This window comes from Martes martes (assembly GCF_963455335.1).
Source record: "Martes martes genome assembly, chromosome: 7".
Classification (NCBI taxonomy): Eukaryota; Metazoa; Chordata; class Mammalia; order Carnivora; family Mustelidae; genus Martes; species Martes martes.
In genome coordinates, this window is record NC_137894.1 from 70204685 (window position 1) to 70219942 (window position 15258).

At 39.4% G+C, this 15258-nt stretch overlaps 1 protein-coding gene across 1 annotated transcript in view; it reads right to left on the reverse strand.

Annotated features, from left to right (window-relative positions):
* MYO5A (myosin VA) overlaps positions 1-15258 on the reverse strand; it is a 180460-nt gene that overhangs the window by 118843 nt on the left and 46359 nt on the right. Inside the window, exon 2 of the mRNA XM_080808332.1 lies at positions 2001-2111. Within this exon, the coding sequence (XP_080664458.1) occupies positions 2001-2111 (111 nt within the window). The remainder of the gene's footprint in view (positions 1-2000; positions 2112-15258) is intronic.

Here is a 15258-nt window from a genome sequence, read left to right on the forward strand (position 1 = left end):
GATCCCTGTATTACATAAAAGCCACTTCTGGCTATGCAATCTCAGGCAGAACTACTTAATGTCTCTGGGCACTGGCTTCCTTATTTGGAAAATAGTTATATTACCTACCAATCTGCAGGGTTGCTGTGAGAATTAACCTGAGAAAATATAGCTCACAGTGTCTAATGCTGTGAGTAGTTGAATTCTTTAAATTTGGCACTCAAGGCCCTCCTCTAATATGGCCCAGTTCTTCCCTGCCTTCTTTCCAACTAAACTTGCCTCTGTTTTGCTCTCTTGAAATTCATCCTCTGTACCGCCACCAATGAGTCTTTTCTAAAACACAAATTCAGCATCCTTTCTCTGTTTAAAAATACTACAATCACTCCCCATCACATATCACTTGATGTCCTAAAGTTTTAGGATGATAATCAGGCCATCTGTGATGTGGTCCCAGCCCCCATCCTCTTGCCAGTCCTGTACTCTTACTTCACATTCTAACAACATGGAACTTGTTTAGTTCCCCAAATGCACGTTATTGTGCACACCTCCCTGCCTTTGCATGGGCTTTTCTGGATTCCTGAAATGCCCTTCCCCTCATCTATTTGTTCTTTACACCATGCCTCCCAATCCGTTACCTTCACCCGTCTGTCCACTCCTCACTCTGTTCTACTTCTGTTCCTGGCTTTTACTTGTTATATCATGTCGCACTATTCATAAATATATCTATTTCTCTTACCTAACACTGATGTCAGAGTGCACCTTTTGCCACTTCTTAACATGCTATATAGCAGAAACTTTAATATGTGAGCCTAGAACTAGAACACACATCTTTCTAAATCTCTGCTCCAATCAACTTGTTATATTCACTAACACCAAAATATGTTCTGCTGCTCATAGGGTCTACCCCTTTCTCCTTGTCAATCCAAATTTTATCCTACCTTTAAGGTTAGTTAAAATTCTTCTTCCTCCTCAACTCCTTCCCTGACAAAGCAACCCATAATGAAATTTCCCCCTTAGGCATCCTAAAGTCATTACTATCTTTACAACATAGCGAGTGGTTGTGATCACAAATCATGAAGACAAATTTTCTGGCTTAAAATCCAAGCTTCATCCCTTAATACCTGTATAATCTTGAACAATCCCTCTGAGCTCTAGTTTCTTTATCCATAAAGTGGTAATAACAACAGCCCCACTTCATAGGATTGTTGTGAGGATTAAATGAGTTACAGCAAGTAAAACACTTAGAACTATGTCTGGCACAAAGTAAGTGTTCAATACATGCTAACTCCCAGGTAGCACTACTCATTTGGTAATAGTTCGTCATAACCTTTTGATATCTTTAACATCGTGGTGTTGAACTACTCTTTAGATTCTATGCTTTATGTAACTTTTCATGTATTTGTATCTAGTTTCCCTGGCTAGACTACAAGTTATATAAGGAAAACTAATGTCACATAGGTGTTTGAAAAAAACAGTGTGACATGCCTTATCAAATGCCATGGAGAGGTCAAATAGGTAGAACTAGGACGTGTCTATCCATGCAATGAATGCAGACAGGAAAGTATAGGGAAGCAATTGGTTTTGTGTTTTTCTGACTGCTAACAAACTGTTTTATATGTAATACTTTGTCAGTAAACATTTTTCAAATGATTAGGTCCAGTAAATATCAAATCTCAGACTGGCTCTTTAAGCAATGTTCTCTTAGTTACCATGAAGTTAATGCTAGCCTAAGCAAAGTAAACAGGCACATCTTTGGGAGGATTAGAAGTGAATCTAAACCTAATCATAACAAATTCATAGCCCAAAATACTGGATTTTTAAAGTTCTGACATTTTCATTAACCCATTGGGATAGAAAACTGAGTTTGCTCTTTTGTTATTTTTTTAAATTTAGTAAGTGAAAATATTAGATTAATTCAAAATTTTAACTTCCAAATGAAGTCAGATATGTCAGAGCAAACTCACACTTTTGAATTCACTTCACTTTATGCCAATAACAACAAATAAAAGCAAAATTTTTACCTTTCCTTCCTCAAGGTGAAGCAGGAGGACTTTATCTCCTGGTTTATAATCTTTGAGCAGCTCTGCTGACTTCCAAACTTCCTCAGGATCAGGTATCCAAACTCTGGCAAACTAGAAGACAAATAAACAAAAAATTAAACTAGCAAATCAATTCATTTACAATAATATGTTAACACATCATGATTTATTTATGATGAAACAATTTATAAAAGAATAAATCTTGGCCAATATGAAATTTACTTTTTAAATTAATAGTTGCACAAAAGTATTTCAGTCCCAGTAGTACCATCATGCCCACATTATATAAAAAGCATGCTCTGTATTGTAATAATGTACATGTAAATAAAATCATTCTATTGTATACCTTAAACATATATAGTGCCATATATCAATTATATCTCAACAAAATTGGAGGGGAAAGTATGCTCTGAATAAACAGCTACAATTAAAGTTTGAATTTGCTTTATATAGTAAATGCCACCCAGGGATGTAATTTTAGGTAAAATTATACATATAAATCTATTTTTTCATTGAATATGGACTTTCAAAAATCTCAAAACATGATTGTGAAGCTTGATATGGTGGCTCTGCCAGCTTCAACAATACAGCTATCTTTTTATGATAGGATTTACAATTTTAATCTTTGATTGTGGTTTTCATCCTGTGTTCTGCAAAGATTTTGTGAATTCCTCAGGGGCCATTAAGGTGTGGAAAAGAGGAGAGTAAGCTTGTAGCTTGGAGCCACAGTAGCTTTATAGACGGGGCATCTGGAATTTTCTCTGAGGAAAGCTCTGTTGTTAATTAAAAAGAAAAAAATTAAGAAAGCATTGTTGTCTAGTAATTTGTCTTCATTGTTAAATAAAGATGAGTGAAAATGGTATATTGGACCAACAATAAGTTGGCTCTCAGAGCCTCAATATCATGAAAGTTCTGGTAATCAGTCATTAGGGGATCCCGAAGCAGCAGATCTTTAGCCTCAACCAGACACTTCTGGACTTAAGACAATTTTGGACTTTAGGTCAATTTTGAAGAAAAAGAAAAATATATGTTAACATGAATGAGTCCTCCAAACACCACACTGAAGAAATGTTTTATGATTGCTTGGGTTCCTCAGGAAGGAATCTCCCTTTATGTACATTAAACTTTGATGTTCATTTTCAGGAATATATCACATATAAAAATAATACCACCACCAGCCTTTCTCTGCTTTCTTTTCTTCAAGCTCGTATTACTACCTGAACTTACTATTATGTGATTGCTTGTTTACTTATTTATTATTTCTCCTCCTCCATTAGAATACACTCCACGTCTGCCTTGTTCAACACTGTATTAAGTACCTGTGGACATAGCTGGTTCACAGCTGGGCACTTAGTATTTAATGAAAGAATCTCAGCATAAAGGGCATAAATTGAATAAAAGTAAAATGGTTTAAAAAATGTGTCATTGTTTTACTTTTCTCTTATTATTACAGATTCATGAAAACCTTTTGTCTTAACGGTTTGCAAAGGAAAGAGTACTGAACTAGGTTATGAGTTCTAATCCCAGGACTACCTTACAGTCATCTTAGCCTTTATTTCAGGCATCTGTAAAATGGGATGACAGCAGTACTCACTTATATCATCTCAAGGGCTTTCATACATAGAAACTTTGTGAAAAGCATAAACAAATAGGTAAGTACAGGTTGAGATTGCTACCAAGTGTATATTCCATAAGAAATGATTGCTAGGGGCCACCTGGGTGGCTCAGTGTGTTAAGCCTCTGCCTTTGGCTCGGGTCATGATCTCAGGGTCCTGGGATCGAGTACGGCGTAGGGCTCCCTGCTTGGCAGGAAGCCTGATTCCCCCACTCTCTCTGCCTGTCTCTCTGCCTACTTGTGATCTCTGTTTGTCAAATAAATAAATAAAATCTTAAAAAAAAAATGATTGCTAATATTATTTGTAAATATGTCACTGAAATTTGTTTTATTACTTTCTTCCCAGTTACACAGTCCACAAACTGAGTAACAGCTGTCAGTAAATTTACTAGAGGCTACTAAGGCTTTACAAACGTTTACTAAACTGTTATTCATTCAATAAACATTTCTGTGTACCAACTGCTCCCACTCTGAAGCTCACTTTAGAGAGCCAGTATTTCTACAACTTTCTCTGGAAAGGTCTACTGGTTCCAGAAGAGATATGTGAGATTCAGAGTCATGAAATGACCTACTACCCTGACTGATGAAAGCACAAAAAAGCAAAATGGATCTACGTGAGTTTGTAGAAGCATGACTGACCTGCTCTGAACAGGAGGAGATTTTTAACTAAATCTAGAAATATGCACCTTCCTGTGATTTGCATCAGTGATATGCACTCAGCCCCCTGAGTGCATACTTTGCCAAAGGCTAGATTTCCAAGAGCAGGGAGTTAACAACACTTACAGATAGTACAGGGGGGCTACGGACCTTACACTCACCACAGGCAAGGTATTTAAACACCAAACATCATCCTGACAACCAAATCCCCCATTATCCTATCTCTGTCTCTTGGGAAAGTGTCCAAGGAGAAATAGGTCAGAACTCAGTCTATTATTACCATTGTCTTTTTATGGTTCTTTTCCATCCTAACCGATGAGATTGGTGACTGTGCAAAAACAACCCTACCGGAACTGGGTCAGTCTGGGAAGTGTGTGTGTGTGTGTGTGTGTGTGTGTGTGTGTGTATGTATGTGTGTATATATATATATATATATATATATATATATATATATCTTAGTTGCTGCAACCGAGAGAAATTCCAATCTGACAATGCCCTTCCTATCGCCTCTGTCACCTCCAACCCTACTTTCTTCTTTTACTCTAGGCCCCCAGTGAGAACACACACAGCAGCCCCAAGAAAGAGGACTGAACTTGTCCAGCCACATCCCGTGGGGAGACTGCAGGAAGACTGCAGTGGCAAGACAAGGCCCCAAGATCATAAGAGAAACCTGGAAATGGAACACAACAGCAAGGGTCAGGCAGGAATCAGAAACAGGGGTGGACACACATACCCACTACGTCTGCTCAGCATTTCCCAGGGAAAACAGAAGCAGTTAGCAAAAGAGTGAATCAGAAGGGACACAGCTCCCAGCAAGACAAGGGAGGGTCCAATGCCATGCAAGGCTGCGGTCTCATAATTAGCTAGTAGAGGGTGAGACTTTCCGGCAATGCTCCTCATTCTTTTCTCCTACTCACACTACTCCAATTTTGTCTCTTGAGTATCACATTTAGGATACCTCAGACCTTATTTTAGCTATTTACAGATCTATCTACCTCCCACGCCAGACTATATACTCCTTAAAGGCACCCGGGAATCCTCTCCAAGGTTGGTCAACTCCCTTACCCATGGTGGGTGAGCAGCACAACTGTGTTGATGTAATCTAAGATAAAGGTAGGACAAGGTATGGAGAAAAGGTGGGAGAACTGGGCCGAGAGGTGCAGAGGCACATCACAGGTCTACTTCAGGATTTTCCCTGAGTCCACAAAGCACACTAAAAATGGGGAAGGAGTCAGAGGCCAAAAGAAGAGAGATCTGTGAAGTGGTCGACAGAGTTAACTGCTGTAGAAACCAGAAGGGAAAGCAAGGATTTGGGGTCTGAGGTACTGTGACTACAGCCAAAAAAACTGTGGGAGATGAAGGAAACATAAACAGGCTTAAAATAGCTAACATTACAATGTAAACACATGAAAGAAGATTCAGGACAATTCAAAGGAACTCCTGATGAGAAAGGAGAGTAAGGACAAAATGGAGATGAGCTAAATATTATGATAACAGGCAAAATCTAGTAAATAATGCTAGCACAGAGTTAAGTTGTGTAATAGCTTACAAGGGAAATAAAAACCATCTGTCTGTCTACAGTACAGTTTAATAAGGCCTGCCTGGCAATGATGAGGTAATAATGACATGGTCTAATGCCAGAGCCCTGGAAAGGTAGGTTTGGGAGACAGGCTTGCACTGGTACTTCCCGAAAGGGGCACAAACAGAGCTGGTTCAGCCTAGCATGGCCCTCCTACCTTCTTCGGATTACACCCATCTCTGTACATGTAAGGAGGCACCAGTCATCTTTCTTTTTGTATCCTCTCACAATGACAACATTCAAGATGTTCTTGATTAATGCAGATGACTCACTAGAAATTTTGCTAACTTGCACTTGTCAGTCAAGGAGCTCTGAGGTGTGGGCACCATGAGCAGTTTTTCTGAAGCCTCAGACAGTTTGGGAACAAGACTGACAGCACTGAGTAAATGACCAATCCCTGAGTCCCAAAAAAATCTGACCCATGTGATTCTCTCCCCTCCCCCAAACTCCCACATCTCTTACTCACTTTTCATACAGCACATGTGCACATCTTTCCTAGCTCCCCTATTAAGTCACAAGCAGCTTGGCAACATAGAATCTGCCTTGGTTCCTGCATGTTTGCAAAGATGAATGCTTTAGGGGCACCTGGGTGGCTCAGTGGGTTAAGCCTCTGCCTTCAGCTCAGGTCATGGTCTCAGGGTCCTGGGGTTGAGTCCTGCATTGGGCTCTCTGCTCAGCAGGGAGCCTGCTTCCTCCTCTCTCTGCCTGCCTCTCTACCTGCTTGTGATCTCTCTCTCTCTCTCTGTCAAATACATAAATAAAATTTTAAAAAGTGAATGCTTTATGTGACAATTCAAACAAGGTTTTGATAAACAGTAAGTGTCCTAGGACATGCACTGAAGCAGGAGAAAAATTCTGAATTATCAACAACCCCTCCTCGGAATCCTGATAGTAACACTGATGCTCTATATGGTTCCAAGTAATTCAATAAACCTTATGACATATTTTGGTGTAAGAAAAGATCAGGAACTACTACCTTAAAGCACATAATGCACATATACACATATACATATACATATATATATATATTACACATACACACATGCATATATTATATATACATATCTATGTATATAGATTGTGTTCCCGATGGAGGAAATAAATATATACTTCTGGAACACAATCCCTCCCTTTTTCAACCAATAGATTCCTGTTTATCCTTCATATCTGTGTTAAAGTACCACCTCCTCCTTAGAAGCCTTTCTTTCCTCATCATTTGGCACTCCATTCTCAAGGTCCCCATTACCTCATAAAATCTTCACTAGAATTCTCATCCCACTAAATGAAAACTTTGTGTGCCTAATATCCCTTCAGCAACTGTGAAGTGTATATATATACACTTGGGGGTAGCAGTCTATCTTCTTTATCCTTGTCTCTTCAGCACTTAACATAGGGCCTGTCTATAATAATTTGTGCATGAACCTCTGTTAGGTAAGTGTTCTTGGCCTCATACATTATACTCTAAGAGGGCACACTAAAAGAAGTATGGGAAAGAGGCTCTCAGAATCTTCTGCAAAGGTCTATAATTTCCAGAAATAGAGAAAGATGTAAGCAACATTAGATGGCTCAGCTACATAGGAAATCATGGTGTGATAGAAGGAAAAAAGACATACATGTAGGGAGTAGAGAAGTAATGAAATATTCTTCCCTCTCCCACACAACACAAACCCATGTCTCCATCCCTTCAAAATTCATGTTTATTTTTTTAAGATTTTATTTATTTATTTGTCAGATAGAGAGAGAGCATGTGAGAGAGCATGTGAGAGAGCAAGGGAGCACATGCAGGAGGAGCAGCAGGCAGAGGGAGAGGAAGATGCAGGCTCCCCTCTGAGCAAGGAGCCCAAAGTGGGACTCACCTCAGGACCCTGGGGACATGACCTGAGTCAAAGGCAGATGCTTAGCCAACTGAGTCACCCAGATGCCCCCAAATGTGCATGATTTAAAAGTAAACTGAATTTGTCAGCTTCTAGCAGGCATTGAAATTATTTGAAACTTTTGAAAAAAATAAAAACTCTTCAAATTATTGGATATGAGCAAAAGTTAAATAATCCTACTTCTCTAGAATTTTATATGAAGATGGCAGAGCTTTGGAATGAATATTTTTAGACACTGCCATTCTTTAACATTGCTGTAAAGACTATTTTTGGAACTAGGTTTCACTTTACAAGCACAGTCTTTATATGCACATCAAGAAAAATGACTATTTCCATCTATAATTAGCTAGTGGTACTTGAGGATAAATTACAAAATTTTAAACAAGTAAAATAATCAAAGGTAAAACATAATCACCAACAAAGAAAGGAACCATATTGATCATCTTCATCACAAGGCCTTTGTTTCCCTAGGCTTTGTTTCACTTTTCTGTCTTTTACTTAATTCTTGCAATACTCTTTATAATCATTATTATTAAAGAGGTTCTTCATTCAACAAACAGCCTGAGAGAGGTTAAATAACTGGCCCCCAAATCACTCAGCTAATAAATGAACAGAGACAAGATTCAAACCCAGGATGACCCTGAACTTCAAGATGCTTAGGAAGAATGAGGAAGAATAAGACCAACATAATCCAAATTAAATGCTTTCTCCTCATTGTGGCCAAAGTTGCCCAGTTAAGCAAACCTCACACCTTCCTACCATTTTTAACACTTGCTCCCAATTTAGAGAACAGGGTACACGGTCATGGTAACTATGTACAGGCCTCTGTATATAGATAGTTGTCTATCTATATACACATATATACATCTATATACACATATCTATATACACAGAATATCTATCATTCTGATCAATGATTTGGTGCTGAAAGAAGTTATGGGTAATTTTTAAATCTCAAATAAAATGTCCCAACATGGTAAGTCTTGAATGAATCAGACAACATATATACTGTATGAGACAATATAGATAAGCAGACATCAGGATGTAGTTCCCTCCCATTAGGAACTGGTAGCTCCCTTTGTTTTGCTCCCAGCTTTGGGGATAGACACTTCTGGCTAAGATCATGGTCTGATGCTAACCTGGGACACATTACAAGTCTTTCATGATCTGGCCCCTGCCAACTTTTTCAGGCTAATTTCTCACCATTCCTGACTTGTCCTTCACCCTCTAACAACTGCAAACACCATGTGGCTCTTCCGTATCTACCTCTTTTACTCCTGTTATCCCCAAGTCTGGGAAACCCCTTCCCCATCCTCATCACCCATTTAATGGCTATGTGTCCTCTAAGTGCCCACCTTTCAGCAGGTTTTGACACTGACCTAGGTGTCTACCCGGAACATTTTTTGCCCGGTTTCTGAGACATCCCATCCTCACGGTTCCCTCAAATCACTCTCTATCACTCCTTTTCAATTTCTTGTGCAAGATCCTCCTTCTCTGTCCTCCCTCTAAATGTTGGAACTGCCCAGATCCCTGAGGTGGTTCTGTTCTCTCTTCTAACAGTCAGGCTTTAGGACCAGACTGTTTGGGTTTTGTTATGTACTAGCTCTGAGGCTTTCTTGTGCCTCATTGACAATGAGAGTAGTAATAATGCCTACTAAATGGAGTTATCATAAGGATTAGACCTGTTAATATATGTAAAGTATTCAGAACAGTGCTTAGTCCATAGAAGGCAGTACATAAGCATCAGGCATCTTCATTAATATTAATATTACTATCACTACTATTATTTTTATATTTACCCAGTATTCCACCTATGCATGAGTTTCTATGCAAAATTTCCCCAAATTTCTATCTCTACTCCAGATCTTTCCATTGAACTCCAGATCTACAAACCCATATAACTATCTAAGATTTCTATTTAAGATTTTTTTTTTTTTAATTTGACAGACAGAGATCACAAGTAGGCAGAGAGACAGGCAGAGAGAGGAGGAAGCAGGCTCCCCGCCAAGCAGAGAACCCCATGCGGGGCTCGATCCAGGACCCTGGGATCATGACCTGAGCCGAAGGCAGAGGCTTTAACCCACTGAGCCACCCAGGCGCCCTAAGATTTCTATTTAGAAATCTCATAGGCATCTTAAATTTAATAAGCCCAAAATAGAAGTCTTTGTTTCCACATGCTGTTAAATCTGTCCTTCCTGCAGTATCCCCATTTCAGTAACAGACAGGCATCTCCACCCAGCTAATTAGCTGCTCCTGGGAGAAAACTGATAGTCTCCTATACTCTCATATCAAATCTATCATGAAGTCCTACCTCTAACATACAACTACCTTCATTCCATCTCTCCCCACCTCCACTGCCAACACCCAAGTCCTAGCACCATCATCTCTTACCCTGATGCTAGAAATAGCTCTCTATCAAGCTCTCTTCCGCATTTCCAATTCAGCAGTCAGAGTGGTTGTTTTGAAATGGAAAAATCTGCTGATGTCTCACCCTTGCTTAAAACCCTTAATAACTCAGGGGGCACCTGGGTGGCTCAGCGGGTTAAAGCCTCTGCCTTCGGCTCAAGTTGTGGTCCCAAGGTCCTGGGATACAGCCCCGCATCAGGCTCTCTGTTTCGTGGGGATCCTGCTTCCTCCTCTCTCTCTGCCTGCCTCTCTGCCTACTTGTGATCTCTGTCTGTCAAATAAATAATAATTAAAATATTTTTTAAAAACCCTTAATAACTCAGGATAAAGCATTCATATAAGACTCTAGGGTCTTGCATTACTGGGCACCTGTAATTTTTGGAGAACCACCCACATCTCAGGAGAGTTTCCACTACCCCATTGCTTAGCCCTTCTCTCCACTCTACCAAGGACCATTTGCACTGGTTTTTCTTCAACTACTTGAACAAGTCATGTGGCCTCAAGCCTCAAGACCTTCCTTCATGCTTCCCTTGGCTTGGGACCCTTAGCCTAACTGGCTGTATGACTGATTCTTACTTATCTTTCACATCTCAGCTTGAATATCTATTTTTTGGGAAGACCCTCCCTGACCTTTCTATCTAAATTGAGCCCCTCTGCTATGTTTTTCTCATATAATCCTGTACATTTTCTTCACTATAAAGACTATGAGGACAGGGACCGTGTTTATATTGCTCCAAACTGATACCCAAGCCTAAATATAGTGTCTGATCTGTAACAGATGCCCAACAACTATCTATTGAATAAATGAAGGTCCAATTTCATCCAGTCTAAGACACCACCAATGACAAGATGCATTCTTAATGTAAAAAAAAAATTGTGCATGTCAAAATGGAGTAAATAACATTAGATCATTATTATATACATTGCTCTTACTCATATCTCCTCCTCTTTTTTATGTCTCTGCACTTTTTTCTTCTAATTATAAAGACTTTGTCAAAAAGAAACTTTTGTAGCTTTTATTGATTAAGACAGAACTTTAAAAATACAATGCAGTTTAAAAACAGTTTCAGTGTTATGACTTCCAGGAAGCAGGGGCTCCTGCTTGGACCATCCACAAATCTGGTTTTTATCTCTGTCTATGTCCTTGCCACATTTGATTATTATTATCTTTTCACATGCCCATCTCTTTAACTAGATTGTGACCTTCTTGAGGACAAGATCTGTGACTTATCCACTGGCATCACCTCCATATGTGGCCCAGCGGTTAGCACTGGTGCTAAGATGTCTCTCAAGAGACATCTGTCAAGAGAATGAATAAATGAATAGATGAGTCCTTAGGAGCCACAGACCTTCCACAGATTTGAAATGTGAAAGATGTTATATAGAAAGCCAGTCAAGGGGTGTCTGGGTGGCTGAGTGGGTTAAAGCCTCTGCCTTCGGCTCAGGTCATGATCTCAGGGTCCGGGGATCAAGTCCCACATTGGGCTCTCTGCCCAGCAGGGAGCCTGCTTCCCCCCCTCTCTCTGCCTGCCTCTCTGCCTACTTGAGATCTCTGTCTGTCAAATAAACAAATTTTAAAAAATCTTAAAAAAAAAAAGCACATCTTGTACTACTTCTGCTTGTGATTAGTTGTTCTCCCCTCCCCCAATTATGCATATACTACTATCATTCACATTTTGCCTGTAGACTGGATTTATCTAGTATACACATAACTGCTCCCAAAATGTCATTCATACTAGACAAATGGGGGTTGCTTTGAAGGGACTGGGAGTCAGCTTTCCCTAAGAGCAGGGGCTGGGAGGGCAGTTCAGCTGGTATTGCCTCATGAATGATGGGAGCAAGAGGGGAGATTCTTGCCCTGGAAATAAGAGCCTTGGGAGTAAGAAACGGGGAGAGGGTAGGAGCAAGGGGGTGGGTCGACCTTGTAGTGAGCAAACTCTGAGAGGGCAAATGGATACCTTGCAGGCTGGTTGGGTCACCTAAGGAAAAGAACACAAATGTTTACTCTGGGGTTCCAGGCTGCCTCCTTATTCCATCAGCCCCTCCTTTTTTTTATTAAGTATCCTTTTAGCTCAATTTTAGTTGGAAAAAAGCAGGTATAAAAGTTGACCTAGGCCCTATATTTGGAATAAAGGCCGGCCCAAAAGATGTTTACAGAAAATTTAAAAACTTCTGGGTGGCAAAATGCATCATGAACCAAGTCAAAATGCAAACTGGCCCCAAAAAATCTGTAACAAACTAATCCTCTTAATGTATAAAGAACTCTTACAAATTAAATAAGAAAAAGACAAACAACCCCATAGCAAAACAGGCAAAAGAAAAAAATAGGCAGGATGCCTCGTGGCTCAGTTGTTGAGCATCTGCCTTCAGCTCAGGTCATGATCCTAGGGTCCTGGTATCTAGCCCTGCATCAGGCTCCCTGCTCAGCCTGCTCCTCCCTCTCCCATTCCCCCTGCTTGTGTTCCCTCTCTCACTCTCTCTCTGTCAAATAAATAAATAAAATCTTAGGGGAAAAAAATCACCAAAGCACCACTAAAAAAAATTAAACATAAGAAAAGATGTTTAATCACATTATTACTTTAAAAAATGCAAATTTAAAACACAATTTAAAATTTCATGTATTGAATTTGATAATAATATGGATTGGGAAGAAAGGAGATAATCAGGTGTTTTCATGCATTGGTGATAAGATAAATAGGCACAATGTTTGTTTTTGTTTTTTTAATAGGCACAAGGTTTTTAAACAGAAATTTGATAACTTCTTTTACAATGTAAAATATATATTTCAGGGATGCATACCAAACTGGGAGAAAGGAAGACTTCTGATCTTGCACTTTATGTATTTCTATATTTTACATTTTTTGTAAGTGCTACTTTTTTGATAAAACCAAAAGTTTAAAAAAAAAAAAAAAGCATATCCATGACTCAGAAAATCTCTATCTAGAAATTTGCCCCATGAGATACTAGAAAATACAAATAATTCTTTCCAAAGTTGTTCTGCAGCATTGTCTGTAAAAGTGAAAATTTAGAAATGACACAAAGGTTAGTATACATCTATATTAGTTAAAGGGTTAATAAAACTACAGTAATATATAATTAACAGATTAAGGTGCATCTTTAAGTGGAATACTAAAAAAGAATAAAGTAGGTCTATGTGTACTGACATAGAAAGATTCTGTTAATTGAAAAAAGGCAAGTTGTGAAACAGCATCATTTTGTGGTTAAATCTGTTCAATGTATATTCATATATCCCAATAGTGGAGCAGCTTGACACCACAGATGTGCGTTCAGGGTTTACACTCTTTGTGACCAATGCTGAAAGTCCACAGCATCTGAGCATTGACCGTTTTGCCTAGTCATGAATGAGTGACACCCGTTGTTGAGACCTTTCTGGGGAAGGGAGAGCAGAGCTGGACAGCAGGTCTGGCCCTGCCCAGGACTCTATCTCAGTGTAACTTTGCTCTTCCCCATTAGTCTGTGTGTGCACTCGTGAAGAGATAGGAAACTTTCTTTGTAGGACAGAGCTGTGAAAGAAAGCCACCTGTTCACACCTGTGATGGAAGTGAAGCTTATGTAGCGGTCTCTGAAAGTGACTGTTCTAACCCCACACTGTCTCCTCTACCCAGGTCCCCAAAGCCCACCTAGCCTTGGTCTGCTGGGGCGCAACCCCTGCCCTCCTCTCCAGCTTTATCTCTCCCCACACTCCTTCTTTGCTTTTTCGTGGTCCAGCTCCACTTGTTTCTTTCAGTTCTTCAAAGATGCCAGACTCTCTCTTTTCATCAAAAGACTTCTCACAATCTGTGCCCCCTGCTTAGAATTCTCCCCCCTCCCCTGATTAACAACTAGGCTTCTTTCAAACATCAACTTGGTCTTTTTCTGAAAAGTGTCCCTCATTGATTAGCTCCCATTGCTCTGTGTGCCTTTACAGCACTCAGTACAGGTAGGACTTGACATTTTTCTCTCTCCCCCTGGTAAGCTACATCATGTCTCTTTTTGTGTATTGTATCATCTCTATCATCCAGCACAGCCTGGCATAAGAATGAATAGTATGTGTATGTCTGTATAATTATGGATAAGACATTAAGCACACTATATAAAAAGCTACCTCCAGCAACGAACAAGTGGAATTTGAAATTATAAATGCAATACCATTTACTTTAACCCCCCCCCCCAAATGAGGGGCCCCTGGGTGGCTCAGTGGGTTGAGCTTCTGCCTTCAGCTTGGGTCATGATCTCACGGTCCTGGGATCGAGCCCCACATGGGGCTTCCTCCTCGGCAAGGAGCCTGCTTCCCCCTTTCTCTTTGCCTGCCTCTCTGCCTACTTGTGATCTATCTCTCTGTCAAATAAATAAATAAAATCTTTAAAATAAAATAAAATAACCCCTCCCAAAATGAAATATTGAGGTATAAATCTAACAAGACATATATGAGATTTATATGAGGAAAACTACAAAACTCTGGTGAATAAAATCAAAGAAGAACTAAATAGATAGAGAGGTATTACATGTTCATGATTAGGAAGACTAAATATTGTCAAAATGCCGGTTCTTCCCAATTTGATCTACAGATTTAATGCAATTCCAATCAAAAGCCCAGCAAATTATTTTATGGATATCGACAAAATGGTTCTAAAGTTTATATGAAGAGGCAAAAGACCCACGAGAGCCAACACAATCTTGAAGAACAAAGTTGAAGGGCTAATACTATCTGACTTCAAGACTTACTATAAAGCTATAGTAATCAAGATAGTGTGATATTGGTAAAAAATAATAATAATAATAAAATAAACAAAAAGATCAATGGGACAGAACAGAGAAGCCAGAAATAGATCCACATAAATAGAGTCAACTGATCTTTAACAAAGAACAAGACAGTGGTAATACAATAGAGTCAAGACAGTCTTTTCAATAAATGGTGTTAGAATAACTGGACATCCACATACAAAATAAGCAAGCAAACAAACAGACAAAACTCCCCCAAACAACAGAATCCAGACACAGACCTTACACCTTCAGAAAAATAAACTCAAATGGATCACAGATCTAAAATGTAAAGCACAAAATTCCAAACTCCTGGAAGATAATAACACAGGAGAAAATCTAGATGAC